This window comes from Magallana gigas, chromosome 3, assembly GCF_963853765.1.
Source record: "Magallana gigas chromosome 3, xbMagGiga1.1, whole genome shotgun sequence".
Classification (NCBI taxonomy): domain Eukaryota; kingdom Metazoa; phylum Mollusca; class Bivalvia; order Ostreida; family Ostreidae; genus Magallana; species Magallana gigas.
This window is the reverse complement of record NC_088855.1, coordinates 50940238-50967410: the sequence shown is the minus strand read 5'-3', so window position 1 is coordinate 50967410 and position 27173 is coordinate 50940238. Positions and strand designations below refer to the sequence as shown.

Genomic DNA, 27173 nt, shown 5'->3' with positions numbered 1-27173 from the left:
TTCTTAGGGGATGCAGGAAATGTAGCTACTTATGAAGGAGAAAAAGTTCTTCAACGAGGAGACAGACTCATAGGGGATAACGCACCCACACACCGTAATATGACCGAAGTGGTTCTCAGGAATTGGGAACCTACAATTGAAGTTCAATAGCGCATTTAGCGAAATTACTGTTCACGACACATTGTCATTTTTTCGAGCAACAGAGTATATAGATGTTTAATTTTTAGATGATTTATTAAACGAAAGTTGTTGATGTTTTTCTGCCTTGGTACAATGAAGCGCATTGAAGTGGTAAAAGTTTGCGTTTGAATGGAATGTTCTAAACTTTGTATCGAAGGTCAATTGTTACATAAGACACGCCCATTTCTTTTGAAACGAGTAATGTACTATTCAATGTTTTGAAGTGTACACCGTTTATTACTATAAAGATGATTTCATAAACAACATTAAAGACATAATTATATATGATTAAAAATCGGGATGCAGCTTTTGTCAACATTGCCAGGGTCCAAGGGTAAAACAAGAAATCTCTCCATTTGTACACGCACCGGATCAGTTTTATGTCGATTTTAATACCCATTTTTTCTTTCAAAATGAATATGTTCTTAGATTTAATTTCAAATATCAAATATTACCCAGTTATACATGCCAAAATGTTCTAAGATTCTAGTCATAGGTATTCTAAGTATATGTGGCGTATCTGGAGTAAAATTTTTGACATGAGTTTTAGTAAAAATACACATCATGCTTCTTATAATTAGACGTTTCACAAACTCTAGGACCGTAAAACATGTTTTTTCTTTAGTTATTTGTCTCTAAACTTTGCTACACGTCTGATGAATATTAATGTGATGTAATTTTTTTCTGCAATGATCACTACCTTCATAAGCCGAATGAATCATCAGAGAAAGCATTTTATTGTTTATATTAACATCTTTCTATAAGCTAATCGATAAATTGATTAGGAAAAGCATGTAAAATTCACTAAATTACTGTTGATGTACGTAAGTAAGTTAGCTAAAAGAAACAGCCAAATCGTCTCCTGTGAGACTTTGAGTCTGACATCGTCATGATTATTTCGTGCAGTCCATGATTTTCCCTAGGTCGCTATAGGTTTCGACCAATCGATAAACAGGGCGTGTCGATATCTGTCCTGTCATTTTCTTGTCAGTTTCAGCCGCTGTAGATTTCGACCAATCGATAAATGGGGCGTGTAGATTTCAGTCTGGCTGTTTCTATAGAGCTATAAATTAACTATAAGTTTCCGTAAGAAATAGAGGGAATAATACTTGGGAGATGTAAATATATATATAGCTATATTTACATTTATCAGTGTCTTTGCCTGTATAACAGTGCCTGTATAACTCTCGTTATCGATTTTGTATTCTTTGTACAATCTAATAAATTCAAATGTCGTATAATTGGGAAGCAAGTGGGGTTTGCTTATCTATATTCAAATATTTTATCGTGCAATGGCCGAAAATTATATAAATATAAGTAATAATTAAGGAATCATTTTTGTGAATATTTTAACTGAGGTGAAAATTTCGGTCGGGGCGTGATCAAATCGAATATGAAGCCTTTCGGGATTTGTTGGATTGATCACGCCCTTTCCAAAATTATCACCTTTTAATTCTAAAGAACGATTCCCTAATGACTGGAAAAAATATGTCATGATTTTATTTATTTATTTACCCGGTAATTGGGGGGGGGGGGTGAAGTTTACATTTATATCAAGACTGCAAAGTTCTATGTAGAGAATGGTTTAGGTAGTGGTTGGTTGGTTGTTTTTAGTAGGGGCCTATGACATAAAGCAATTTTATTAGTTATCTGTAGACAATCTGTAATTGACTTTATCACAGACGTTGTTCATGTGAGCAATATAGCCCACAAGCACCTTGTTATGACACACGCGTGTTGTACACACAGCGCCTCCTAGTGGTCATGATAAAGGGCGTTAATCGGTGTCATAAACTTGGAAGATTTATGTGTTTGTTTATTTTTCAACAACGTACAACGTACCAAAGAATTTTTCTTTTTGGATTTTCATTATGAGCTAGAGGTAATTCTAGTGATGATATTTTAAAATTACTTTAAAGTTTATCGGAAATGTATAGATAAACATTGAAAATTATTTACAATTTAATAAATTCGAATTATCTCTGTCAGGTGTCTACAGCGTATAATTCTCAGATTTAAGTAATAATGTGATATTAGTGTAAAGATGAGTACATGTAAGAGTTCTGTTGAGTATTTTCAAGGTTTGTGTACAACTTGGTGCGAATTTTTTTGTCATTTACAAAAAACATGATGGATTATTGTGTCTACATTTTTTTTAAGGAAAAGTCTCGGGCGACAATGGCGATGAGAAATTTGGTGGATGGGGAGTGTGGTGGGACCAACTCCCTGATGAAACTGACTTCCCACTACACACAGGACCAAGCAAGAAGACAGGTACATGTGTATCTACATATCTTCAGAGGCACATGAGTTGTTTATTGTACACTAAGAATATGTGACACATTATGCATTAGACGTTTGGTTAAAGTTGTTACTTTAAATTAATAATAACATACATATAAAGGACTTTTGCTTTTTCATATGACTTTACATTAATAATCATTATATTTGTAAAAAAAAATTTCATCAACTGTGGACTAAATCTCACAAGATAGGCAAGGAAAACAAAAAGGACATGGCTTTAGGACCATAATGAACTAGGGCCTCGGACGATAGTTTTTTTTATACACTCAGTGTTCAATATTTTACTTCACCATTGCAGAATATCATTGATATTATATATTAATTTCATGTGTATTCGCTCGGTAAAACATTTTAAATAGTGGGGGTAAGATCTTTTTCAAAATGTTTGTTATAAGTATTTTTGTGTACTGCATGTATTAGTTTATAAATATGTCAATAAAGAATAATTAAACGGCAATGAAAAAATGAGTTAAATCCTGGGGGTCTTGATGCTGAGGGATGGGGGGGGGTGGTCAGTCCTGTCCTCAAGCACCAGTGATATTTCTGTAAAAATTTTACATAAGTTCTCAGACTCAGTAATTCAACTTGTGGTACCGTAATCCGGTGAATATAATACGCACTTTTTTCCCAGCATTTTTTACCGTGAGAAAGGGGTGCGTATTATACATCCCTATAGGATTTGGACATATTTTTCCCTAGCTGAAGCACGGGGTATCATACTGCCGTATTACCTATGCTGTTCACAGACAGGACATCGTAACATTCCTTCATTGTCACATATATATTATTATTTAACCCTTAGGAAATCATTACTATAGCATGTAATTAAAGAAAATGTACACTTTAAGTCTGTTAATAAAAAAACTGTTTCAAAATGGCCTTTAAAAATTGATTTGAACTGCCTATTCTTTATCTCCGTGTACGCCGCCATTACAGCTGTTATTAATAATTATGAATATAGATAATTCTATAACCTATTCCTTTAATTGAAGCCATTGAAACAGTTGTGCTCCCCCTCCGCTAACGCTTGACACCTTGGGTATCTCGGACACCCCCCTAAGGCTATGTGTACTATACACAACACAACTCTTTGTGCATATATTTTATTATGTTTCAGGCCTCTAATTGATCACTTTGATCGGAGTCATTTAAGAATTTAATTAGGTCCGTTATCTCCATACCTGTACATTATCCGTTTTTCACTTCACAGGGATTGTAATGACTAAACAATTATATAAGTAGTTGATTTTATTTATGGTAGAATATTTAATGCTAGGTCTATTTAAAACATTGATTATGAATTAAAGATATTACCGCGATGTATTAGTTACAATAAATCGTATCTAAGAAAATATTGTGTTTTTCTTATTTCCGGTAGCGTTATCCCGCGATGAAGTTTCAAGCGTGCATACATGGTATAACTGCTTTGTTGATACTCGGGATTACCGTTTGGTCAATTTTTTTGATGCGTATTATACATCCCAACAAGCTTTTTTCACCATTTTCAGGCCTAAAGTGGGGGGTGCGTATTGTACACTACTGCGTATTATATTCACCGGATTACGGTAATCTTTTTCTGAAATCCATGAACACTATTTGTGGCTCCCCCTTAAAAATATGTTTTGACGTAAGAAAATGTTGAATAAATTTAGACCTATCACCAAGGTACTTTATTATACCCCCCGCAAACAAAGTTTGGGGGGGTATATAGGAATCACCTTGTCCGTCCGTCCGTCTGTCCGTCTGTCTGTCTGTCTGTCTGTCTGTCCGTCTGTCTGTGCAATCGTGTCCGGTCCATATCTTTCTTATGGAGAAACATTGGAAGTTCTTACTTCACACAAAGATTGCTTATGACCTAAGGGTGTGTCATGACCTTGACCCAAGGTCATTCGGGCAAGGTCAAGGTCACTGGCAGAAAAAGTGCAAAATTCGTGTCCGGTCCATATCTTTCTTATGGAGAAACATTGGAAGTTTTTACTTCACACAAAGATTGCTTATGACTTAAGGGTGTGTCATGACCTTGACCCAAGGTCATTTGGGCAAGGTCAAGGTCACTGGCAGAAAAAAATGCAAAATTCGTGTCCAGTCCATATCTTTCTTATGGGGAATCATTGGAAGTTCTTACTTCACACAAAGATTGATTAAAGGGTGTGTCATGACCTTGACCCAAGGTCAATTGAGAAAGTTCAAGGTCATTGTTTCAAAAAAGCTAAATTATGTCTGTGTCATGTCTTGTATTAATGGAAATATTAGAAGCTAAAAATTAACAGTTTTCAAAAATAAAGCAGTTGTTATTTATAGAAAATGGACAGTGAAATAGATTCATCCAATATTTTCTATAATAGCAAAAATACACGCGTTATGATTTTTTTCTTAGCGGGGGGTATCAATTGTGAGCTTGCTCACAGTACCTCTAGTTTTATTTAGTACATACAACCCTGCTGTCACTAATGCATGGATGTTTTTCATATAGTCTAGAAAATATTTTCATTACTGTTTAGTAAGTCATGTACAATTTATCTACAATAACCATAGATGTGATAGTTTTAGTTTATGAACCTTTTGTCTAGTTTTTGATGCAGTTGTATCAATTAGATTAGCTGAAAGTTTATATTTTCGAAAGACATCAACAAAATTTTGATGAAAAAAAAACATGCAACAATGCCAAACACATAATCATTAAAAATGTCTGTTTCAGGAGGGATTTCTTCATGGAAGAGGTCAACAAGGCCCTGTGGTAAGATGAGATTTATATTGGTATACAGACATGGCACATCATGGCATAAAGAAATTGTTTCTCATTCTTTTTACATATGTACCATAAAAGTTGCTTTCAACTTTTGATTGAGTGGGGATCTTTTGGTGGGGATCTTTAGCATACTTATTTCTACTTGTCAAATGACCTAACTAAGATATTTTGAAACTTGCTTGTTTTCATTAATAAATGTAAAGCCAATAGCGTTTACTTACAGTTGTAGTTTAAAATTTAAGTTGTGTTTTTTATAAATAATATCATATAAGACATTAATAGGTTTTATGGAAGTTGAACATGCTATACATTGTAGTAAAATCCGAGATGATTTTAATTTTTTTTTTTATTGATAGTCGGGTCGGCCACTCCATGAAGCAACAGAGCGTGAGGTAAATATTTTTTAAAAAGATGAATCCCAAACACCCCTCAAGACATGCATCATAATTTTCCTTTAGTTCTGTTTACATGCACACTGAATGAAAATCTTTTTAAAGATATGTTTGGTGTATTTCATAGTTGGTGGATGAATTCCTGACAGGACAAAGAATAAATATGGCACCACAGACATTTCACATGGGAGGTCTTCTCCAGGAAATGAGAGAAATAGAAGAGCAGGAATATAAACATGCCCCACAAAGAGGTGGGCTTAATTAAATTTACCTAAAATTCCAAAACAGTTAATTTAGATTGTGAGCCTCAAAATTCCTCTCTGAAACTGTAAATCAACTTTTGTTCATGTGCGAGAAAATTTCGCGAGGTTCACAAAAGCATCCTCATGATACCCGGGTAAATATTTCTCGCCCGTGAACCAGTCTTCCAATGTCTCTGGTATATTATTTTCCAGATAATCTACATCTTGATTGCATAAATTAGTCACCATGAACCAGTTAATCTTTGTTATATCGCAAAATAATTTTGTCGCGAATAAAAGTTGGTTTACAGAAACAGACGGAAGATATGTTTTATGGAAACGTGTACAGAAAGAATTGTTTATTCATGCTATATATATGTTCTGCATATTTTTTTTCAGCCCCAGGTATTCTTGAGTTAGCATCCAATGAAAAATGGGCAGATGAGTTCCTGACAACAGCGAAAGAACCTATGGGGCCTGATTGGTCAGGAGAGTTCCTAGATCAGAAGTCAGGTCATGGACCACCTCACCCTGCGGGGGAGCTGAGATGGGCGGAGGAGTACCTGGATCACACAGAGCACCGGCCATGGTAAGCTTTATTGACCACATAATGCTCCTATAGCATTCAATGATTAATCAAAATGCTCCTATAGCAGTCAATGATTAATCATAATTCATAATGCTCCTATAGCAGTCAATGATTAATCATAATGCTCCTATAGCAGTCAATAATTAATCATAATGCTTCTATAGCAGTCAATTATTAATCATAAGGATCCTATAGCAGTCAATTATTAATCATAAGGCTCCTATAACAGTCAATGATTAATCATTAGGATCCTATAGCAGCCAATAATTAATCATAAATGACATAATGATCCTATAGCAGTCAATGATTCATCATTAGGATCCTATAGCAGCCAATAATTAATCATAAATGACATAATGATCCTATAGCAGTCAATGATTCATCATAATGACCCTATAGCAGTCAATGATTAATTATAATATTGATAAGAAAAGTAATCTTTATAAAATTGTACTAGCTTCAAAGATTACCTCTAAATAAGCTTTTGACTGACATACCCTTAATAACAAATACAACTTTCAAGCACATGTATTTCTAGAGTATAAATAAATGATTTCTAATGATAATAAATCAATAAAAGATTTGTCAACTATCAGATCTATACACTATCAGTATTTGAATAATGATGTATTGATATAATGATATCATGTGTAGAATCTGAACTATTTAATGCTGTGTATGAATCTGGTAATGGAGAAATTGCAGTATGGTAATTCATACAGTATATCAGGTTTTTTCCGCGTCATATTTTTTCCGCGATTTAGAACCTAGAACAGTATATAAAATTTACACGAATCAAATTTTCACTATTTCAAAGTCATAGTTAAACTATAATTCAAGATTGTTTAACCCTGTGAAGTAAGAGGGTAAAAGTATCTAAATTGCCGCTCTTTATAATAAACAATTCGGACAAACCATTTACACCATTTCCTTAATGTTAAATAATTACCAATAATTATGTTCAGAGACGCAAACAGTCATAGATAAATAGATTATGTACCGTTACATATACCAGTAGCTCAGGTATAATTAGACATTGGTTTACGCAAGAAAAGCGACCGTTTTAATTAGCTTGTCAATGGATTATTAAATAAACTATGAGGCCTACATACCTATTATCTTGCGCTTGCTTCCGATCCCGCAATTTCTACTCTAAACTTACTGAACACAGATCATTGTACTTTTACATACCTGTTTACTTTATAAGGAAAGAGAGAACTATATTATTAGAACAACACTTTGTATCAATTTTACGTTGATATATTTTCTGCGATTCGGAAATCGTTGCAAACAAAGCGGAAATTGGATACATGCGGAAAAAACCTGATATACGGTATTATATCATTTCAGAGGTTTGGAATACATGTATTTACGTAAAGATGTAATAAATCTACCAGCCTTTAAAACATTTTTGGTTGACATTTTACAGGACAGAGGAGTATGATAAGGAGGTGTTGGATGATACAAAATGGATAGATGAATACTCTACCCAGGATGATGATCTTGCCAAAACTGCTAAAGATTTTTTAAGTAATGTCACTGACCCAAAATTGGCCAACTCTGAGGTAAATCCCATACAAGCAATTAATCATTATTGCTAGACCTCCTTCTCCCACCAGCTAGTTGTGTCACCAAAAACATTTTGCTTATGCATGCATTGTTTTGTTTATTATAGTACCCAGTACTTTAACCTATATGTAGACAAAAAAATTCATGTTTTAGCTATTCTTCTACTGTAAAATATAAAAAATTTTAGTCATACTATTTTCTTGTCTTTAAGTTAGTAGTTTTATGAAAGAAGGCTTTACTGTGTAAAAAGTATTTGAATTACACTAAACTAAAACATTTTTTTTTAATATGGAAGAAGTTAAGATTGCCTTGTTGATACATATACATGTATGTTACTAATTCTTTTGGCATGGTACTTTTCAAAAAAGAAATTGAAATTGTATTGTTTGTGATGTTCCTATTAATAATACAACTTTGTTGAAAGAATTCACTGGACAGGACTTTTTTAATGGATTTAACAAATATATGTATATTTTTTTATGGCGTCGAGCGAAGCTCGAAAGCCATCTAGGGATCGTACGTCCGGAAGTTTGCAAATTTTTAAGGAGCCAAACAACTCAAATGAGTGCAAAGTTTTCTTACGTGTTTGAAGAAAAACAGATGACATACTTCAACTTCGAGCAGAACTGTACGTCAACAAAATGAGTTGGCAGATACGAAATGGTTAATGTCTTTGAGAATGTTCATATTTTATTGTAAACAATATGTCTGGGTTTCAGCAGTTCAGCGGACGAATACACTTGCACGGAGACATGCGATAGTTAGGCCTACATACTCAATTTGGTTATGAAATATACCAGCCTGCAAAGCAGATTATTTTGTATCCATATCGAATATTGACAGTGCACAAAAGTTTGATCTTTCCTACATTGAGTGATAAGTATATCTACAACCAAAAGTTATTTTAAACCAAGTAGTGAACTACTTTCACTTTGTAAACAACGGGAATGGGTGCTTTCTTTTATCTACCCCTGATCTTTTCGGCCCGTGTCATTTGGACCCATGTGAATTTTAAATCAAATTGATAATAAGAGACAGTGTGTTTATCAGCAGTATACAAATTACAATATATAGAAATAAACACAATAATAATTTAAATATTTAATTCTACATGAATAGAGAGAAAAATATCTAAAAAAAAAATTAACTCCTAAGATATTTCTAAACTTAGATTTTTAATTAACATTCAAAATTTTTTAAGAATTAGGCGAGTCAATTTGTAAAGAATTGTGATTTTTTAGTTATGTGATAAAAACATAATTTTATTTTATTTTTGAAAGTTGACTTATGTATTTGTCTTTATATTTGTTCTTAAAAAGTAAGTATAATTGATACCAATTTCTAAATGAATGGTCAATAACCAAATCAGATTGATTTTTGAAAATATTAAAAAAAAATCACACTTAATTTTAATATTTCTATTATTTTAGTTGACTGCGTAAAATCTATATTACATTTGTAAATTTCATTTTTGTTCAATTGACCGCCCTACTCAATTTTTATAAAATTAATCTCCAGCAAACAACAAGAAAAGTTGGTCTCATGTTAAGTACACACATTACTAAGAGTTACAAAATCATACTTTGTTTTCAGGATTTTTTTTAATCTACAGTACCTAAGTGTGCATTTGATCAATGAAGGAGAATCATAAATAACAAAAATAAAAAAATATATGCATTTTTGTAATAGTGGAGATTATTTTGACTTTAAAAAAAATTATTTAGATTTTTTTTCTTCAAATTAACTTTAACTCGACGCCATTGTGGCCCTTCAGGCCTTTGATTTTAGATTAATAGTCAAAAGTTTTATCATGTTGCAATTGTATGAGTACATTCTTTAAAATAAATATAATTTTTATCAATACATGTATATTCATTTGCTTAGTATGAATTTAATTTTCTTGTTTTATGCTGAATTTTGGGGGATTTTTTAATGCAAAATCATTCACAAGAATTTAAAAAAAAAACCCAGTTTTTCTATCACATTCATCTGCTCTATAAAAAAAGCAACAATATCATCATGCCCCCATTAATTTTTGTAAATTAGATTTTGAATTGGTACATTTAAGAAAAACATTACTACCTAAGAGTAGGTCCTATTAACAAAAAGCATGTACAAAGGTCTGTGTTGTTCATTATGGCATGAACAAATACTCCAGGGTTATCATTCTGATACAGATCACTGCATGGTTTGCATCCACATAAAAGCTGAGTTTTATTTTTAGAAATTTTGCAAACCAAGCTCTGTAAAACTCAACTAAAGCTTTATTTTGTCAGTTTCTGAAGTTTGTGAAGAAAATTGGGGATGGGGAAATTGTTATCAAAGATAATGAAGTGATAGAGAGATCCCCTGATGACAAAGCGGAAGCCTGGGCCCAGGAATTCTCTCAAGCCCCCCAGGTACTGCCTTACCTGTAGTTCTCACCTGTAGATAGATGTGTTGCACTGGCTAGGAAAAAATCCCATTGTGTCACACAAAGCAGTTTACCAAGATACACACATGTTGCACAATCTTGTCCATTTAGATATGTTGTAGTATAGATTAATAGCACATTGCCTTTGTTACTTAATGTGTGATGCACAGACACAAAAATCATTCATTTCGTAGCATATTATCTGGAATGACTTCATAAGTTACAAAACAGAAGGTAGTACAAGTTAATGAAAGGAAGATTTATTGTCTGTAGAGGTAATGTCGCATCTTACTCATGATTGAATGATTTGGTTAAGAATTGTTTTATTTTTGAAATACATTCAACATAGGTATTCACTGTACTAACTCAATTCTTCTGTAACAGGCAACTCTCTCTCTCTCTCTCTCTCTCTCTCTCTCTCTCTCTCTCTCTCTCTCTCTCTCTCTTTTAAAGGTTTTGGAATCACTGCTAACAATTTTTAGTTTGATTGTGCTGAGCCGTAATTAATATCTTGGGTTGTGCTGGATAACCATAGCTTTTGATAGCTTCATAACAACATATAAGTATGACTCTACATGTACATGTATTATCCAATTCATCATTGTTTAAACAGTTGGAACCTGGGCACTCACTTGTTGATAAATGGGAGGAGGAGTTTGCTGAAATGACAGGAAACCGTGAAACTTCAGATGAGGAATTCTGGGAAAAATTACAGAAACATTGGGAAGATGTAGACAAGTAAGGCACACATGTTAGCAAAGTGATGTGCATAACAGTGTAATTCAGTATATTTGAATAGAGCTACAAAAATATGGTTTTGATGAGAACATGTGTTTATTGCATGGGTAACATTTCTTTAGGACAAGAGATGATGGTCATCCTTGGTTGACAGAGTTTGAGGAATCAGACCCTTATAAGGTGTGTACATAGGATAACCATAAAATGAAATATCCATATAGTTTATGAACTAGTTTAGGACTGATTAGTATTATGTTCACACAAATTCTGTGAAAGTATTTGATTCCAAATAATTCCTTGGACATCTTACTACAGATATTGTCAATTAACTTACCTCTAACACCCTCACCAGCCCCATAAAGGGATTTTAGGTTAGAGTTCTTAAGAGAAAGTCTGAGGCAAATAAAGTGACGATATCAGTAGTACAGATATTGTCTGAAGAATTTAATGGTACATGTGAACTAATTTTTTCCTTTAATTGAAATTGAAATGGAAAAATTTCAGTTACAAGTTACAAAAATTAAAATACTTGCACGCTTATGTCAATGTGATATTATAGTCTGTTCCAAGATATTTTTGCTGCATATTTTCTTAAATTTTTGGATATTTATAAAAACCTCTTGATTCAGACGATTCATTCAATAGTATGAAAAAATCCCAAGATTTTCTTTTTGAAACGCCCCCTCTAGCTTGTCAGATTTCAATACACAGCTTAAAATAGAAGGTCTGCAGGGATTTTGCATTGTATCAGCCATCATTAAGTCCGGATGATTACGTTGAAAAATTGTGCGAGGTATTTTGAGTGACTTCCGAATGGAGAAAAGACTTCAACATTCCCCATTATTATAAATCTCCGTAGGAAATCTGTTTTTCGTTCCAGTTAATTTTTACGAGGGAAAAATGATAATGTGTGGATGAAGTTATCTTAAAGTTGGAAATTTTACCTTTCATCGATTTCAATTGCACTTCTTTCACAGGTAGGCATATTTTTATTAAAAATCGTCCAAATGTGCAGCATAAATATCTTGGGACTGACTATAGGTAATACTGGAACATTTGATACAAAATACTTGTATATGAAAATTATAACAATCACTTATTTATACCACCTTCTTGTAAAGGTTTATGAATTTGAAGATGAGAATCCATTAATTGATCACCCTGATCCATTCCAAGCTGGTCTTGATAAACTCAAAGAGGGAGACATTCCAAACGCTGTGCTCCTGTTTGAAGCAGCAGTGCAGAAGGATAGTCAACATGCACAGGTAACTGGGGTTACTGGCTCAGGAAGAGGTTTTAACAATTTCAGTGGAGAGAAATAAATAATAACCTGATACTTTTAATTTTATAGGCCTGGCAGTACTTAGGGACAACACAGGCTGAAAACGAGCAGGAACCAGCAGCAATAGCTGCACTTAAGAAGTAAGGTGTCTACCAACTCAGGTTCCTATACCCTTTGTAAACAGTAAAGGAATAATATCATAGTCATTAGCTAAATGAAAGTAATATCAGAAGGTAATTGATCCTCAAGCCACCAAAGTTACAGAAGTTGTACTTCTTACTATCTGTATTCTTTGTTTATGTGGTTGTTTGTTTTAAAAGATTTGACATTTATCAGTACAATGTACATTGTACTTATAAAAAGGAAAATTTTGAAGAAAAAAAACATGATATAAAGTATTAAGGCTTCAATAATAAATGTTTTATTGACAGGTGCTTGGAGCTGGACAGCAATAATTTGATGGCCCTGATGTCTCTGGCCACCAGCTACACCAACGAATCCCTGGCAGCTCATGCATGTCACGTACTCAAATCCTGGCTCAAGAAGAACCCGGCCTATGCCCACTTGGTTCCTGGAGAACTGAGTGCAGCACCAAAAATTACCTCTTATATCTCAAGGTACACTACATGTAATAACATCTGTATATTTGATACCTTAAAGTGATACATTGTCATCTTCATTGGATAGCAAATCTGTGTATAGCTTTATACCTTAGTACATGTAATGTATTTTTAAAGCAATTTTTTCAACACTACGTCATGACATACACTTTAGCTGGCATGTCATGAGCACTGGCAGTATTTATTTTGATTTGCTTTTTTTTTATTCGTTTATAGCACTGAGCACACAGAAGTGAAAGACCTCTTTATCGAAGCTGCACGACTGATGAAAAATGGTGAAATTGATGCTGATGTACAGGTATTATTTGTTTCCACTGCTTGTATTATTTTAATCATATGATACCAGAATGACTAAAACACTATCTGTTGTTCTTTTTCAGAGTGGGTTGGGAGTATTATTTAACTTGAGTGGAGAGTATGACAAAGCTGTGGATTGCTTCTCAGCAGCACTTCAGGTCAAACCTCAGGTCAGTAAAACAGATGTACAGGGGTTACATGTATATATACATACCATTTCTTCCTATGTGTGTTAGCACTGGATTTTTAAAAATAAAACACTTCAAAATAATGATTATGACTTTATCATTATAAGGATTATGGAAATAATCTACATTTGAAAAAAAATATTCAATTAGAAGTGCCTCTTGACACATAAACTGGTTATATTTTTTATATTATATACCATTGATTAATTTTCTTTATAATTAAAAGGATGCCTTGTTGTGGAACAAACTTGGCGCCACTCTAGCAAATGGTAACCGCAGTGAGGAGGCTGTGGAGGCCTACCACCACGCCCTGCAGATCTCCCCAGGATATATCCGCTCGCGGTACAACCTGGGCATTGCTTGCATCAACCTTGGTGTTCATAAGTAAGTTCATTAGACTTGTGCTTCCAGTTATGACAAGCAAAAGTTATGAGAATAAAGTTCAAAGTTCATTGTCATTGCTTTCAGGGGAATTCTTGTTGTCAATACATGTACTATGGTTTCGTTTACATGTATATTCAGGAGTATCAATTTTTTGGGATTTAATTAAACTAAGTCATACGTAAATTTGTGGCCAATGATCCTACGAATACAATATTATTAGATATTGCATTTCAATAAATACGGTATTTAATATCGTGGATCAGCTCAACAACAAAATCCACAAAAAGTGATATTCAACAAATATCAATTAAACCACAGTATATGTTTATATATGAATGCGAGTGTACATTTGGGTTTTATTTCATGTATTTTTAGAGAAGCAGTGGAGCACTTCCTGACAGCATTGAATATGCAGCGGAAAAGTCAACAAGGAATGAAAGATCCACAAGTTGTTATGTCCAAGAACATTTGGAGCACACTGCGAATGGCGGTATCATTGTTAGGGAGACCAGACCTGTATGACGCCTGTGATAATCAAGACTTAGACAGACTTAATTCAGAGTTTGGCATGAATTCCTGATACAGGTCTCCATGTGGGAACCAGTTTACTCCAGGATCAGGAACCAATCCCACTCTGTCTGCCCACCTATCACCCACAGGCACAGAGCCACGTAGCACCTCATCCCCACGGTATGACTTTGATGATGCCTTGCCGGGATGTTTGAGGATGATGTTGTTTGATTAGTGATTATACTGATATTATGCTAAACAATGGTAATTATCATGGCATAGAAGATTTTAATGGATGCTCATATTTTATGTACCATATTACATGAATGTTCTAAATATCATGTATGAAATTTTTTTACATTGATTTAAGGAAAGCATTTGATACTATTACATGTGTACTTTTCTGTGATACTCTCTTCCAAGAGGAAAAAAAATTGAAATAAATAAGTGATTTTAATATAATTATGTTATCTTTGCTTTATGGTATAATGAAATTTATTTTGCTAGTTCTTCTGAATGTTTGAGATTGTGCATTGTTACATACACATAGAAGAGCTGCAGAATATATCAACTTATTAAAAGGGCTAGGTGGTTGTGGTCATTTTTAGGCTTTATCGATCTCCTGTAAATGAAAAGCTCTGTATAGAGACATACAGAAAATTCTAATTTTATCCCATTTTAATTTGGAAGTTTTCTTTACTGATAAATAGTCAAAGGCCAAAAATATCAAGTGTTAAATTTTAGGCTGGATCTGATGATTAATTTGTAGACAACCCAGCATCCTTAATATCTTGGATTCTAAACCCACTCCCAGAAATAATAAAAATGTACACATTCATACTTGATTAAAAATTTAAGAACTACAATTTTAATCCAATTGATGTAACAATTATTACCATTGAATAAAATGTACAATGTAGAAAGCTGTACAGTCAAACATTTCAAAACTTTAATTCAGTACATATATTTTTATAACACTGTTCATTTGTACATGTGAATATACACCTGTATGTGTATATGAAAAATGGATCCCAGAAATATAGTATTCCTGTAAACATATAACAACAAACTAATGTTAGTGAAACTTAAGGTGTTTTGGTCAAAGATCCACTTTCTTGTCAGGATTTCCTGATTTCTTTGTGGTAGCATTCCTCCTCAAAACACCTCACAAACTTGTTACGTCAGTTCCTGCCACTGTATAGAGAACCTCTGAGGCCAGCTATTGGTTCTTGTCTACCAAAGTGTACCTGCCCAGGTGATCAGATATTGTGATCACCCGTCAAATCCGCTGTCCGGGTCCCCACCCTCCTCTGGGTCCAACATGTCCTACAATACAAGGACAGTGATAACTCCTCATTACTCAGAAATTCTCCTCAATCCTAAATTGCAAATTTTGTACAATCATGTGGAAATAAACCCCACTTCTTAATGAGATAACATTTGCATGCAATTTAAAATGGATAGATGAAATCTACATTAAACTCAAAATTTGTGTCTGTACTAGATGAAAATGAAAGAGGGATAGGTGATAACTTCAAAATGTTGGATAACAAACTGAGGATATGGTAATAGGCATTTCAAATACATGCACAATTTATAATATACATTAGGACTGCCTTGCCTCAAGATCATTGGAAAGTTAATATCTTTTGTAAGACAAGTGCCGTATAACCTTGGGGTTTATTTCACATACTGCAATTATTATTTTTTTTTTTGGGGGGGGGGGGGGGGGGGGTGAGACAATTCTTTGTTTTATTTGCTCCTTGACATTTTAAAGCAACAGCAGAGGCTTTATATATGAAACCTTGTAACTTTTTAACATTTGGTGGTGAAATAATTATTTACATTTATTTTATTAAGAATAAAGCTTACTCAGTCTGTTAATTGTAAAGTAAAATGTCTCTTACCGGGATCTCTTTTGGTTCAAAATCTTCCCCATATTGAATGGCTGTGTCTATCTGAATAAGTACATCATTGATGGTATCCTCATCACTGATGTCCATTGGTAGAAACTTCACCAAACTATAGTCATCTATCTGTAATAAAATAAAGAAACAAAGTATGAAACATGAACATCAAAGTTCAATTTTACCAAGAAACTTCCCCCTTTTACACCAAATTCAAAGACAGAGACCAGTTTTATTTCTTCCCTTCATTTAAAACTTACCATTTTTGCAATTGAGCTATTTAGCTTCTTAAACTTTTGACTCAATCTGCTGTCATCAAACTCCTCTGCCAGTAGTATGGGTAGTTCTGGCTCCAAGTATCTGAAAGATATATGTTAACAAAATGACTCAAAATGAAACACTGCCAGGACAGGAACCAACCTTCTATCAATTTAATATGTTGAACTTAATTTTCAGCCGATACATACACACACTCACCTCTGATTTCTCTCTCTCTCTCTCTCTCTCTCTCTCTCTCAGAGAGAGGCTAAAGATTAAAGATATTTAGTAAAGGTCAAAAATGAATATTTCAAAGACAATCTAGAGCTGTCTAAAGAAGAAATACCCCCCCCCCCAATGTCTCAGATCAAAGATTTTCCCAGTAATATATTTTACTTTTTAAAAACTTGAGGACCAAACATGGACGTTGGACAGACAAGTTTATTTCCACAAAGAAAATTTATGTCAGTAAGTATGGTACATATATTTGGAAGACTGACAGTGTGTTTCTGTTAATTAAGTATTACATTTAAACTTTTAACTAAACCATAACAAATATATCCTAACCTTTCAAGCTCCTTTTTGGCCTTTTTACTAAGTAGATCTATTTTCGTCATGACATTCACATGGGGGATTTCCAGGTTAACCATTGTGGATAAAGCAGTAAGAATTCCTGATATGAACTTGGATGGCTCAATCATAAACTGAGAGTCCACTAAAAATACACCACAAATTCGGAAGTCCCATTTCTGTAGAGTTTCAACAAGCTGTCGCATCACAGGGATATGTGTGTATAATTCAATCTGACCTACAACCAAAGCGATGCTGTCATGAATAATCATCATCGGAACCCACAGGTTTTCTATCTGTTACACTGCTTGAAAGCAGTGTTACGGATAGAAAACCCGTGGAAGCATTGTACCAGAGAGAAAACCTGTGGGTTCCTACGATGTGAATAATAAAAATAGCAATAATGAATATGACGTTTTTGATTTTACTCGAAAAACACTCATTTACACTGCAGAGCTCTGTGTATGTATAGACATTTACTTCTGCTACATGTAACTGTGTTTAGTTAAAAGCCATTTAGAGTCTACAATACTAAGGCAAATAGGATGAAGTGAAAATGAATATACCTGGACAGTCAAATATAATGTAGTCATCTTCAACTTCTTCCAGTTGTTCTTGTAGCCAGTCAAAATTTTGTGCTAAGTATCTTTAAACAAATTGAGATTGGTAAATAACAACTATATATTTATTAATAGTTAATACATGTACAGTAATAATTGATCTTGAAAAACTAAGCTGACTTTTAATATGGCAGACTTACTCCATACAGAACACAAGACCCCCATTTGGACCAAATCTCAAAGACTCATCCTCCATGGCATCATCTAAGTGTATGAGTTCTCGAATATCTATGAAATATAAACACATGTACACTGTACAAGTTAATTTCATCTATCCTTCAATGTATAGTATTCTTGAGAACTCAGACCTTTTTTCAGTGGGTTTTTTTTTATTGGGTGTGTAAGGGGGGGGGGGGGGGGTTACCAAAATTATTCAGATAGAATAAGTTGCAACTAGTACTACAAGCATAGTTAAAAAGAGATATCACTGATCTTCATAAGCCATTCAAATTAGGGATTCCAATGGATTTAATATTCATATTTCTAAATGCAGCAAATGCATCTTATAACCCTTTTTTTTTTTTTTTTTTTTTTTTTACTAAAGGTCAATATAAATTGCTGCAATAATCTAAATTCATGTATTGAAATCTTCATCAATAAGAAAGCTGTATTGCAAAACCTTACCATTATTCTATTATAAAATAAATCTTCCCAGTAAAAAGGGCATGAAGAAGAAAGTAAAGAAAGCATGTACCGGGTATATTTATTACAATTAATAGTTATAAGTTTTTATACTTTTGGAACTTACGATGACTCGATGGTTGTAGTGATTTTTAGACTGTATTATTCTAAGGAAAATACCTAAAAGCTAAAATGTACCGGTACAGTCTTTTTCTTTATAAAATAATAGTTTATTACCAAGCCAATTATATCTTAAAATTTTATGTAGAGCTAATGGTTACTTCTTTTTTTTACTATCCAGCCTTTTTAATCACTGGGAACACACAGTCAGTCCTTCATGCCTCATACACTTTCTTACATTGATTTTATTGACAAATCAAAAATTAAAATTACTTAAAGTTATATTTCAGTTTCATCAACATCTTCGGACACCCACAGGTGATTGCATCTTTTTATTTATCACCGTATACCGTTTGGAAGAAAGCTATTAGTCTGTTACATCCCTTAAACGCTTATAAAAGTATGTAACATACCAGCAAGAACAGGATAATCAAAGTACTCGGCTGCAGGGTCCAGGTTCACCACATGGATTGTTCTCTTCAACATTTCAGCATGCTTTACCATGTTACTGCAGTAGGTTGACTAAAAGCAAATAGAAAGAAAACAAAAACAGTTGATCACATGCATTTTACAAGAAGATTTTTTTGTAATTTGATACAAAAAGGGCTGATTTGCAGAATTAAGTGCTTGCATGAAACAAGGAACCTAGCACCATGCATTGAAAAAACCAAACAGGGAACAGCACATTAAAACTTACAGTATTCCTTTCACACAACTTGCCATCCCACTAACAAACTTTACTCACTCTTCATTAAGCTAACCTAATTTACACAACAAAGAGTCAAACTAACACTTCACACAACTTATGGTGCGTGTTGTTAATTTTAATGTGTTAGAACAATAGCATGTGACAGTATGCTGTATAACAAAGCATTGGCTAGTTTGGTGAAGTGTTGTTAGCGTGACAGTTGATTATATGAAGTTGTTTTAAAGCATTGCTGCAGTACATGAAGTTGTATTGGTGCAATGGCATATCAGGTGACATCACAATGGTAATTTTTGTGAGTTTTTTTTTAGCATGACAGCATGTGCATGTTGTGTGACAGCCTATGTTGTGTTGTGATGCATTTTATAAACTGCAAACTTGTGTCAGTGCTATGGCTAATCTCAGTGAGATTCGTCGAGACTGAAAATTTTCGACAGACGTCTCTCTTTCGGAGATGTCTGTCAAAAATTTTCAGTCTTGACGAATGCAATGGCGTGTAGAGTGACAGCATGAAGGCATTATGGTTTTCCCTAAGGCCTAAGAAAAAAAAGTGTTTGTTTCCGCTTTCCCGACCGACCCTAGCTTTTACCCCCCGACTCAAAACTTTTTTTAAGGATTTTTGATGGAAAATCGTTTATTTTCGTTTTTAACCGATTTGGAAAAAAAATTACTCAATATTTTGGTCACAAAAACGCTTGAAGCAGTTACTCTTCTCAAATCAGTGTAACTCAAACGTTTTGTTTCAAAATGGCTGTATGTTTCCATGTGTTGTACATTTTAATAATGCTCTCATCGTTGGCAGAGGAAGTATCTGATATATAATATCATTGTTGTGTTTTCTTAAGACCAGCTTAATAGTCAGGAATGATATTAAAAGTATTTCTCATTTTATACCATTCAGCAGTGTCAGTATCTAACCGGCATGTATGGATACTGCAATATTAAAGGGAAAAAAATATTTGAAAAAAAAAAAAAATCCGACAGACCGACCCTACTTTTTTTCAGCATGAAAGTGGAAACAAACCATTTTTTTTGTTAGGCCTAATTGCTGTTGAGCTTTTGCAAATGATCCTATCTGTACACAATTACTAGATACGAATTAACCAAGTGTCAATTACAGCAAGCACAGCCCATCGGTTTGAAGCGCCAGCAAGCACTGCGACAATGCCTGGGCAAAGAAAAAAATTGAACTATTGCTCCCTCTGAAGTATATCAGAATCTTACTAACAATACCTGGTAAACTGCAAATGGATACTAATGTCACGTTTTCTTGAGAATAGGTAACAAAGTATTTTAAGAACATCATTCATTAAAAAGATGTTGAAATATTTAGCTGATTAAAATAAACAACGCTGTAATTCATTATGAAAAATATGTACCTGTGTGTATTTAAATCAAATGCGTTCGCCCCAACAGTCGCATCGTAAAACAGATTACAACACCTGTACAATCTTCATTGGTGGCGATTTTACCAGGTACCGAGTTATCTAGTTTTCCATGGGCCGAAATCAAGCACACAATATCTGGCTGTTTAGTTGTGTTTATCTTACCTTACCACTACCTGCTGGGCCCATAACAAGCTGTCCATATCGCGGCATGATGATCCAAGTTAGTTTCTAAGAATTCGATGTCACTTTCGATCCTACTATGACTTCTAAAAATATAGCTTCATAAAGCGCATAGCTGATCAAGTTAAAGTCTCTGTCGCTTGTGTAAGTTATAATGAATAAAAATTCATTTTCCAACAGAGGTTAAAAAACTAAATTAATATTTATTACCTATCTCTTATTGATGTAGTTTAATATTGAATTTGTTATCTATATGGCCTATGTTTCTGATGCCCATATTGTGAGTGATATTTATTTTTTCATTGATATTAGCGGACCTATGCGGAAGAAGGTGGAACAGGGATATTGACGGGTTTGACAGGGAAACAAATATTTTTATTGAGACTTGACAGAAACTAATTATGCCGGTATGTTACATTTGATAATATGTATTTGATAAAAGTAATATAGAACATGTTAACTTATGATTTGTCCTTACTTTCAGGCCTATCACTCAAAGTTCACAGAACCTCCTAAACTGGTAGGAAATATGGCTTTGATGCCTTTAAGAACCACTTACAAAGGTCCTGCTCCAAGAGATGGTAAGGATATATTTTGACTTTGTTAAATCGAATGAAATATTTCAATATCCTCTTTGTTTAATTTGTTAAGTAATGGATTTACTGTATTATTTTTTTTAGCATCAGATTTTGATATTATTGACGAGGCTATTTATTACTTCAAAGCAAACATCTTCTTCAGGAATTATGAAATAAAGGTAAGAGCTAAATGCTTGACTTTGTATAATATGTTTATTTAATTAACTATTATATCAATTTGTCCACAATGATGAAATGATAAATAGTTCAACTGAGTTTAGAGGGTTTTTTTGCTACTGTACAGTACAAATGAATTTTCTGCACACCAGTACAACCAATTTCTAATTTTTATCACAGTCTAAAACAAGTGTCTCTGTTAAAAAAAATATGTTTCTTCCCCCTTGCCAGCAAGGGGGCATCCAAGCAGTATTGACAATTAATTCAATATAGTCAAAAGAAAACAACATTGATTGTCTTTCAATAAAAAAAAAACTAACACTGAACAGCTATAGTTTGAAAAATCTAATTTTTTTTTTTGAAATTATGTTACCTTTTAAATAACTATGGGTGTGTTTTTTTATTCAGCAGTATTTCAACATTAAGTGCAGATTTCGAAGTTGAAATATCCATGATAATTAGCAATGATATTGCTGCTCATCTTGTCAGTGAATAACAAATATAACTTGGACCCAGTATGGATGGCCCTCACTATTTTTGCTCAAAGTAATGCATCCGCTGACAATCCTGACTGATTGTCAAAGTTCTGATCAACTTTTTTAGTAGAATAGGCATGTCTTTATATTGGTTATTTAAATATTTTGTATTTCAGAGTCGACACACAAAACACAAATTTACTTCCTTTTTATACCAAGATAGGGTTGTTACAAACATGTTAAAGTAAGATTTTTTTTCTAAAATAGTAAATCTACAGGGAAACAATTTGCAAACTTTTTAGATTTCATTAGGATTTAGATTGCTGATAGCTAGAAGTCGGATTGGTAGAATGTTTTATTTTTGAAAACAAATTCTTTGCATATACTAGTACTTGTATTTGATATGTACTTAATATATCCTCAAAAACATTAAGGTAAAAGATTGCAACTTTTCATTAACATCTGTTACATTATATTCTTGTTCCTTGTGCCATGAGGCGTCAAATGGTATGCAGGTCAAGATTGTAAGGGGTGGTCCCTGAAGCAGGAAGAGCTCAAATATGTTGAAAACTGTTGAGTTCCCCACCCTTTAACCATAAATATTCTTATTCCTTGTTTCATAGGGCATTCAATATGGTATGTAGGTCATGCCACCTGGGGACATCATGACTTTCGAGTAATCAAAGATTGTATTTTATTTGTATGTTAATTCATGTGGGTCATCCATTCTCAATTGATGGCCCTGCTTAGTATGGTAGACTTTATAATTGCATAGATTATATAATGACATAGATGTTTATTTATTAAAATGCATGTCTTTCAAAATATGCTGACATTTTATCAATTGAATATGCACTTATACGTGCTATTACAAGCTGCATATATTTAACATTACCTCCCTTTAGAGGAACGTCTTAATCCAAATATATGTGCAAGCTACATACATTGAATAATCATGCTAAGAACAAACTTCTCATAATGTAAACTTAAATTGAGTGGTGTTGCAAGATATGAAATCAGCATTGACAACTGTAATTAATTGTTGCCTGATTTCTTGTCACAGATCAATATAGTATGGATATTTCATCAACGCCTCATTACATGTAGTTGCATTGATCTACAATAAATGAATTGTTTCTTTCAGAGTGAAGCTGATAGAACTCTCATATACATTACCTTGTACATCACAGAATGTCTCAAAAAGTTACAAAAGGTAATAAATCTCAACAATGATTGGATTTATTGTTTTAATAGAGGGTTATTTTGTTATGAGATCTATAATTTTATGAAGTTAATTTCATCCAGCTAAAAGGGCACAGTCATATTTTTTTTTAATTTAAGGATGTGAATGACAATATCATACCTATTACAAATTGGAAGTGAAAATTTACATTCCAAAATGATTTACTGTTATTTGATAAAATTCATTTCTTTATCGAAACTTCAAACAGATTAAAGTAAGCCTTTTAAACTAGTACATGTGTACCATAAATATAATATGTATCAAAATGGGTAACATTGACTTTATTCATCTTCATTTTTTTTGTTGTACAGTTGTATTTGTTCTTCCCTCTTTAGCTTTTAATCTGTGTTTGTCCTAAAAATGCTATCAATTTTTTGTTTCTTTTCATTCTTTCTTCTCTTCCCCTAAATTTTTTTTCCTAGCAATTAATCTGTACCCGTTACTTTTCTATTGTTTTTTTTTTAATTTTGTTGTTGTATCTTTGTTTCCAACATTATTTATAATATTAACTTATTGTACAAAATTCAAATGTTAGTATATTCTAGGTAAAAAATATATAATGGCCGGTAATACATGTACATGTATTTATATATACCTTCAGTTGACGATAGGAGAGGACATAATTATATAGGCGTTTTGCCTGCTGTTCTTTCCCATTCAGTGTATATATATATAAACTTAAATAAAATACTTCTTAAATTGAATAGTCATAATTTGAGCTAAAAATTTACAAATGAAATCTTTCCATTTTACTAAACTATTCCAACTGCTTGTCTAGAATTTTAATATTAAGCGTCAGTAAAAAGAAAAAGAGTTAATACAAAGAACTCTAGGCTCTGTATCACAATTGTAACTGTACAGTTAACATTCAAGTGTTCATGAAGCTGTGAACATTGTAATTGAAAAATAAAAGTTAATCTTTCTTTGATACAGTGGCACCTATAAACCTGAGAACTGAAAAATTATTGCCTATTTTTTTTCTATTAGTGTTCCACAAAATCTGCTGGCAGTAAAGAAATGTACACATTAGGTTTGATTAATTTCCCTATTCCTGGAGAGCCGAAGTTTCCTCTTAATGCAATGTTTACAAAGCCAGCCAACAGGGCAGAGGAAGGTGAGATCATGTTGTGTACATACTTTTGACGTAAATTTGTAAATTGTTTACAATAAGTTTGATTGTTATTGCTCAGTTTGTGTGGATTTTCTTGCTGCTCCCCTGTTATTGAATTTACACTCAAAGTTATTATGAAAAACAATTTTTTCACTATTTTATTTTTATTTACATAAAACCTGTTTAAAAAATTGTCAAGATCTAAAAATTGTCTCCCATTTAAGTAATTCCAAAGTATATTATATGATACATACTCACAAATGTTAGGGTGTACTAGCATTGATTTGCCTAAAAAATGCAATTGCTACTACCGGTAAACATGACTTGAATCAAGTCAATAAATTGTTCAAAACATGAACTTGTGTAAGCACAATTTCTCTATGACTAAATGGTCTTATTTCAATACCAGATACCATGAGAAACTACCTCCTACAGATAAGACAAGAAACAGGCTTGAGAATGGTAGAGAAGGTGTTCGAGCAAGACGATAAGCCAAGCAAGGTATGGATAAATTTTAGTCTGAGAGATAACAGCTAAATTGTTATTTCAAACACAAGTTGAGTATTAAAACATTAAACAAGGAAAAAGGTTTTTAGAATTATGTCCCAATATTTTGTTATTTTGCAGTGGTGGCTGTGTTTTGCTAAAAGAAAGTTTATGGAGAAAAGTCTCTCCTCCCCTGGAATGTGAATCAAGAGACTTGTTATCCAGTAACTGGATTTATTGATATGAATTAAAGGTTATCTTTTTAATTTGTACATGTATGAATGTGTGTATGGTTCCCTTCAGAGTTAGCAAAAAGTATAAACATTGTATATTTCACAATATTCATCCCATACATCTTTCAGTTAATGTATCATTGTTCTTTGTCAAACTTGAAGTCATGAGTATTAAAAAATGATGCATGAATAATATTGTAATAAAATATTTGATAACATGTACACGTACTACTTTTTTATGTTTTGCTCATTTTTAACTGAATTCTTTTAATTCCATGTATAGTACATGTACTTGCTAAGTTTCATCAACATTTATGGGCATGTAAAGTGGCCCTACCTTGTCATGAAGACACCCAAATCCATGGACAGTGCTCCTACTTTTAAAAGTGATGTAATGAACATTTGATAAACTCATAACAATAATATTTTAAGAATTGAATAATGATGAAAGCACATTGTATTTTATGAATTACACACTTTCCTCAAAGAATATGAAGACTCTCTGCCTTGTGCGATGGTCAAGTAATATATGAATATAAGCGGCAGAACCATATTTTATCCAAACGTGGCACAAGGTAATTATTAGGGCTCCAATCTGCAGGTGACCGATTGTGATCAGTCTGTCCATTCATCTGTCTGTTCGTCTGAGATTTCATTGTTTGGAGCATATCTTCTTTCCCCTTAAAAGCCCGATCTGGCTCATGCATAGGTCACAGATGATTTATGTGAAAAATCCTTGTCAGGACCATATATTCTCTAACATTGGACTAATCAGGCTCAAACTTAACTCAGAGTGCCTTTGGGCTTTGACCATGAATGAAGTATTAGTTGAAGGGTTCAACGTCTTTTCAGATCATGCCAAAAAAGTAAACTCTCTCCTATGGCTCAGTCTTCACATAAACAAAGCATATTTAAACAATTTAAAATCTAAAATATTTTAGGACGCTTGCATTAATTGTAATATCACAAATTGTAGTTCTTGTGCAGCAGATTTATAAACATTTTCCCTATATACTTCTACATTACACTTGGAACCCCTCTTGGTGACCCAGTTTTAGTCCTGAGGTCACAAATTTAACAATTTAGAATTTATACTATCTGAGGAAGCTGCAAGGTAATCTCACAAATTGTAGCATAGTGGTTTTTGTGAAGATTTATAAACATTTTCCCTATATATTTCTATGTAAACTTAGCCCCTCTTGGGGGGCCTAGTATTAGTCCGGGGGTCACAATTTTAACAAATTAAAATCTTCATTATATACATGTATACAAGCTTTGGTGTATGAATTGGCATTTCCGGTGCAGTGGTTTTTCAGATTTACACCCTATTTTTATTGTTCAGTTTGGTTAAATATGCCCCAGTGGTTATACAGAAAAAGTAAAAAATGTGGAAAAAATTACAGATGGACAGACGGGTAAACAACAGGTGATCAGTAAAAGCTCTCTTGAACAATCTGTTCAGGAGTAAATATTAAAAATTTCTGGAGACACAAATGAAGGCTGCAGCTTGTGAAGCTATTTTAATCATCATTACCTGAGGTCTGAAGGGTTACAAACAGAGGGGAAAGAAATTTGTCTACATAAATTATAGGTGCTTTATCAAGAATAGGATTATTTAAAAGATCTATTTATCCTATCCAGTACATTGCTGCGATCTACTGAAGAGCATCAAGGGGCATGGTTTAATTGGATTTAAGATATACAGTAGTTGTATCCATAACAGTACGTATTTTTCAAATTTATTTCCAAGGTACACATATAAGTACAAAGTACATTGATAACCAGAATAAATACACAATCAGCTTTCCTAATTTGCTGAATAATATTGCTAATTAAATGATAAACATACTATGGGTGGGAAAACAAAGATGTTCTAATACAAACATAGTATCTTTAAAATATCAATACTTTACACAAAAGCTACATGTATATGGAGTTCCAAAAATGGAACAGTGTGTACCAACAATTGAACAATTCAAATTTTGAATTTAAAACTGAAGGTTATTTTTGAGATGATTATGGCAATTGGTCAGTCTGACACA

At 33.2% G+C, this 27173-nt stretch overlaps 3 protein-coding genes across 6 annotated transcripts; 2 read left to right on the top strand and 1 right to left on the bottom strand.

Annotated features, from left to right (window-relative positions):
• Positions 1-1903: 1903 nt before the first annotated feature.
• On the top strand, positions 1904-14919 carry LOC105331013 (peroxisomal targeting signal 1 receptor). Of its 2 annotated transcripts, XM_011432999.4 has the most exons (17): positions 1904-2062; positions 2341-2454; positions 5183-5221; positions 5590-5625; positions 5753-5876; positions 6267-6456; positions 7886-8021; positions 10302-10424; positions 11052-11176; positions 11299-11356; positions 12298-12441; positions 12528-12598; positions 12890-13075; positions 13295-13376; positions 13459-13545; positions 13790-13947; positions 14323-14919. In XM_011432999.4, exons 2-17 carry the CDS (start codon positions 2359-2361, stop codon positions 14525-14527), a joined length of 1860 nt encoding a protein of 619 aa, XP_011431301.2. In that variant the 5' UTR covers positions 1904-2062; positions 2341-2358; the 3' UTR covers positions 14528-14919. The 2 variants fall into 2 exon arrangements, with proteins under 2 accessions (XP_011431301.2, XP_011431302.2); XM_011433000.4 differs by lacking the exon at positions 10302-10424.
• A 378-nt stretch (positions 14920-15297) lies between these two features.
• Positions 15298-20965, bottom strand: LOC105331015 (GPN-loop GTPase 3). 3 transcript variants are annotated; one of them, XM_011433002.4, is made up of 8 exons: positions 20810-20965; positions 18967-19075; positions 17953-18040; positions 17759-17838; positions 17190-17430; positions 16625-16724; positions 16365-16493; positions 15298-15783 (listed from the first exon to the last, which is right to left on the bottom strand). In XM_011433002.4, exons 1-8 carry the CDS (start codon positions 20855-20857, stop codon positions 15730-15732), a joined length of 849 nt encoding a protein of 282 aa, XP_011431304.1. In that variant the 5' UTR covers positions 20858-20965; the 3' UTR covers positions 15298-15729. The 3 variants fall into 3 exon arrangements, with proteins under 3 accessions (XP_011431304.1, XP_065936258.1, XP_065936259.1); XM_066080186.1 differs by lacking the exon at positions 20810-20965 and adding an exon at positions 20639-20778; XM_066080187.1 differs by lacking the exons at positions 17759-17838; positions 17953-18040.
• Positions 20966-21216: 251 nt separating this feature from the next.
• Positions 21217-25102, top strand: Arpc3 (actin related protein 2/3 complex, subunit 3, 21kDa). The gene is given in 7 exon segments (NM_001305307.1): positions 21217-21234; positions 21312-21408; positions 21508-21584; positions 23203-23271; positions 24289-24415; positions 24822-24913; positions 25040-25102. Coding segments are annotated over 7 exon segments (531 nt in total). The 5' UTR covers positions 21217-21228.
• The last annotated feature ends 2071 nt before the right edge of the window (positions 25103-27173 follow it).

What these genes read in the sequence shown, in the direction of transcription:
- LOC105331015 (XM_011433002.4), bottom strand. Translation starts at nt 20,857, where the DNA reads ATGCCGCGATATGGACAGCTTGTTATGGGCCCAGCAGGTAGTGGTAAG. An exon ending in GGTCTTGTGTTCTGTATGGA is followed by an intron (nt 17,839 to 17,952) that starts GTAAGTCTGCCA and finishes ATTTGTTTAAAG; the next exon opens with ATACTTAGCACAAAATTTTG. An exon ending in ATAGCTCAATTGCAAAAATG is followed by an intron (nt 16,494 to 16,624) that starts GTAAGTTTTAAA and finishes ATTTTATTACAG; the next exon opens with ATAGATGACTATAGTTTGGT.
- LOC105331013 (XM_011432999.4), top strand. Translation starts at nt 2,359, where the DNA reads ATGGCGATGAGAAATTTGGTGGATGGGGAGTGTGGTGGGACCAACTCC. An exon ending in TAAACATGCCCCACAAAGAG is followed by an intron (nt 5,877 to 6,266) that starts GTGGGCTTAATT and finishes ATTTTTTTTCAG; the next exon opens with CCCCAGGTATTCTTGAGTTA. An exon ending in AAATTGATGCTGATGTACAG is followed by an intron (nt 13,377 to 13,458) that starts GTATTATTTGTT and finishes GTTCTTTTTCAG; the next exon opens with AGTGGGTTGGGAGTATTATT.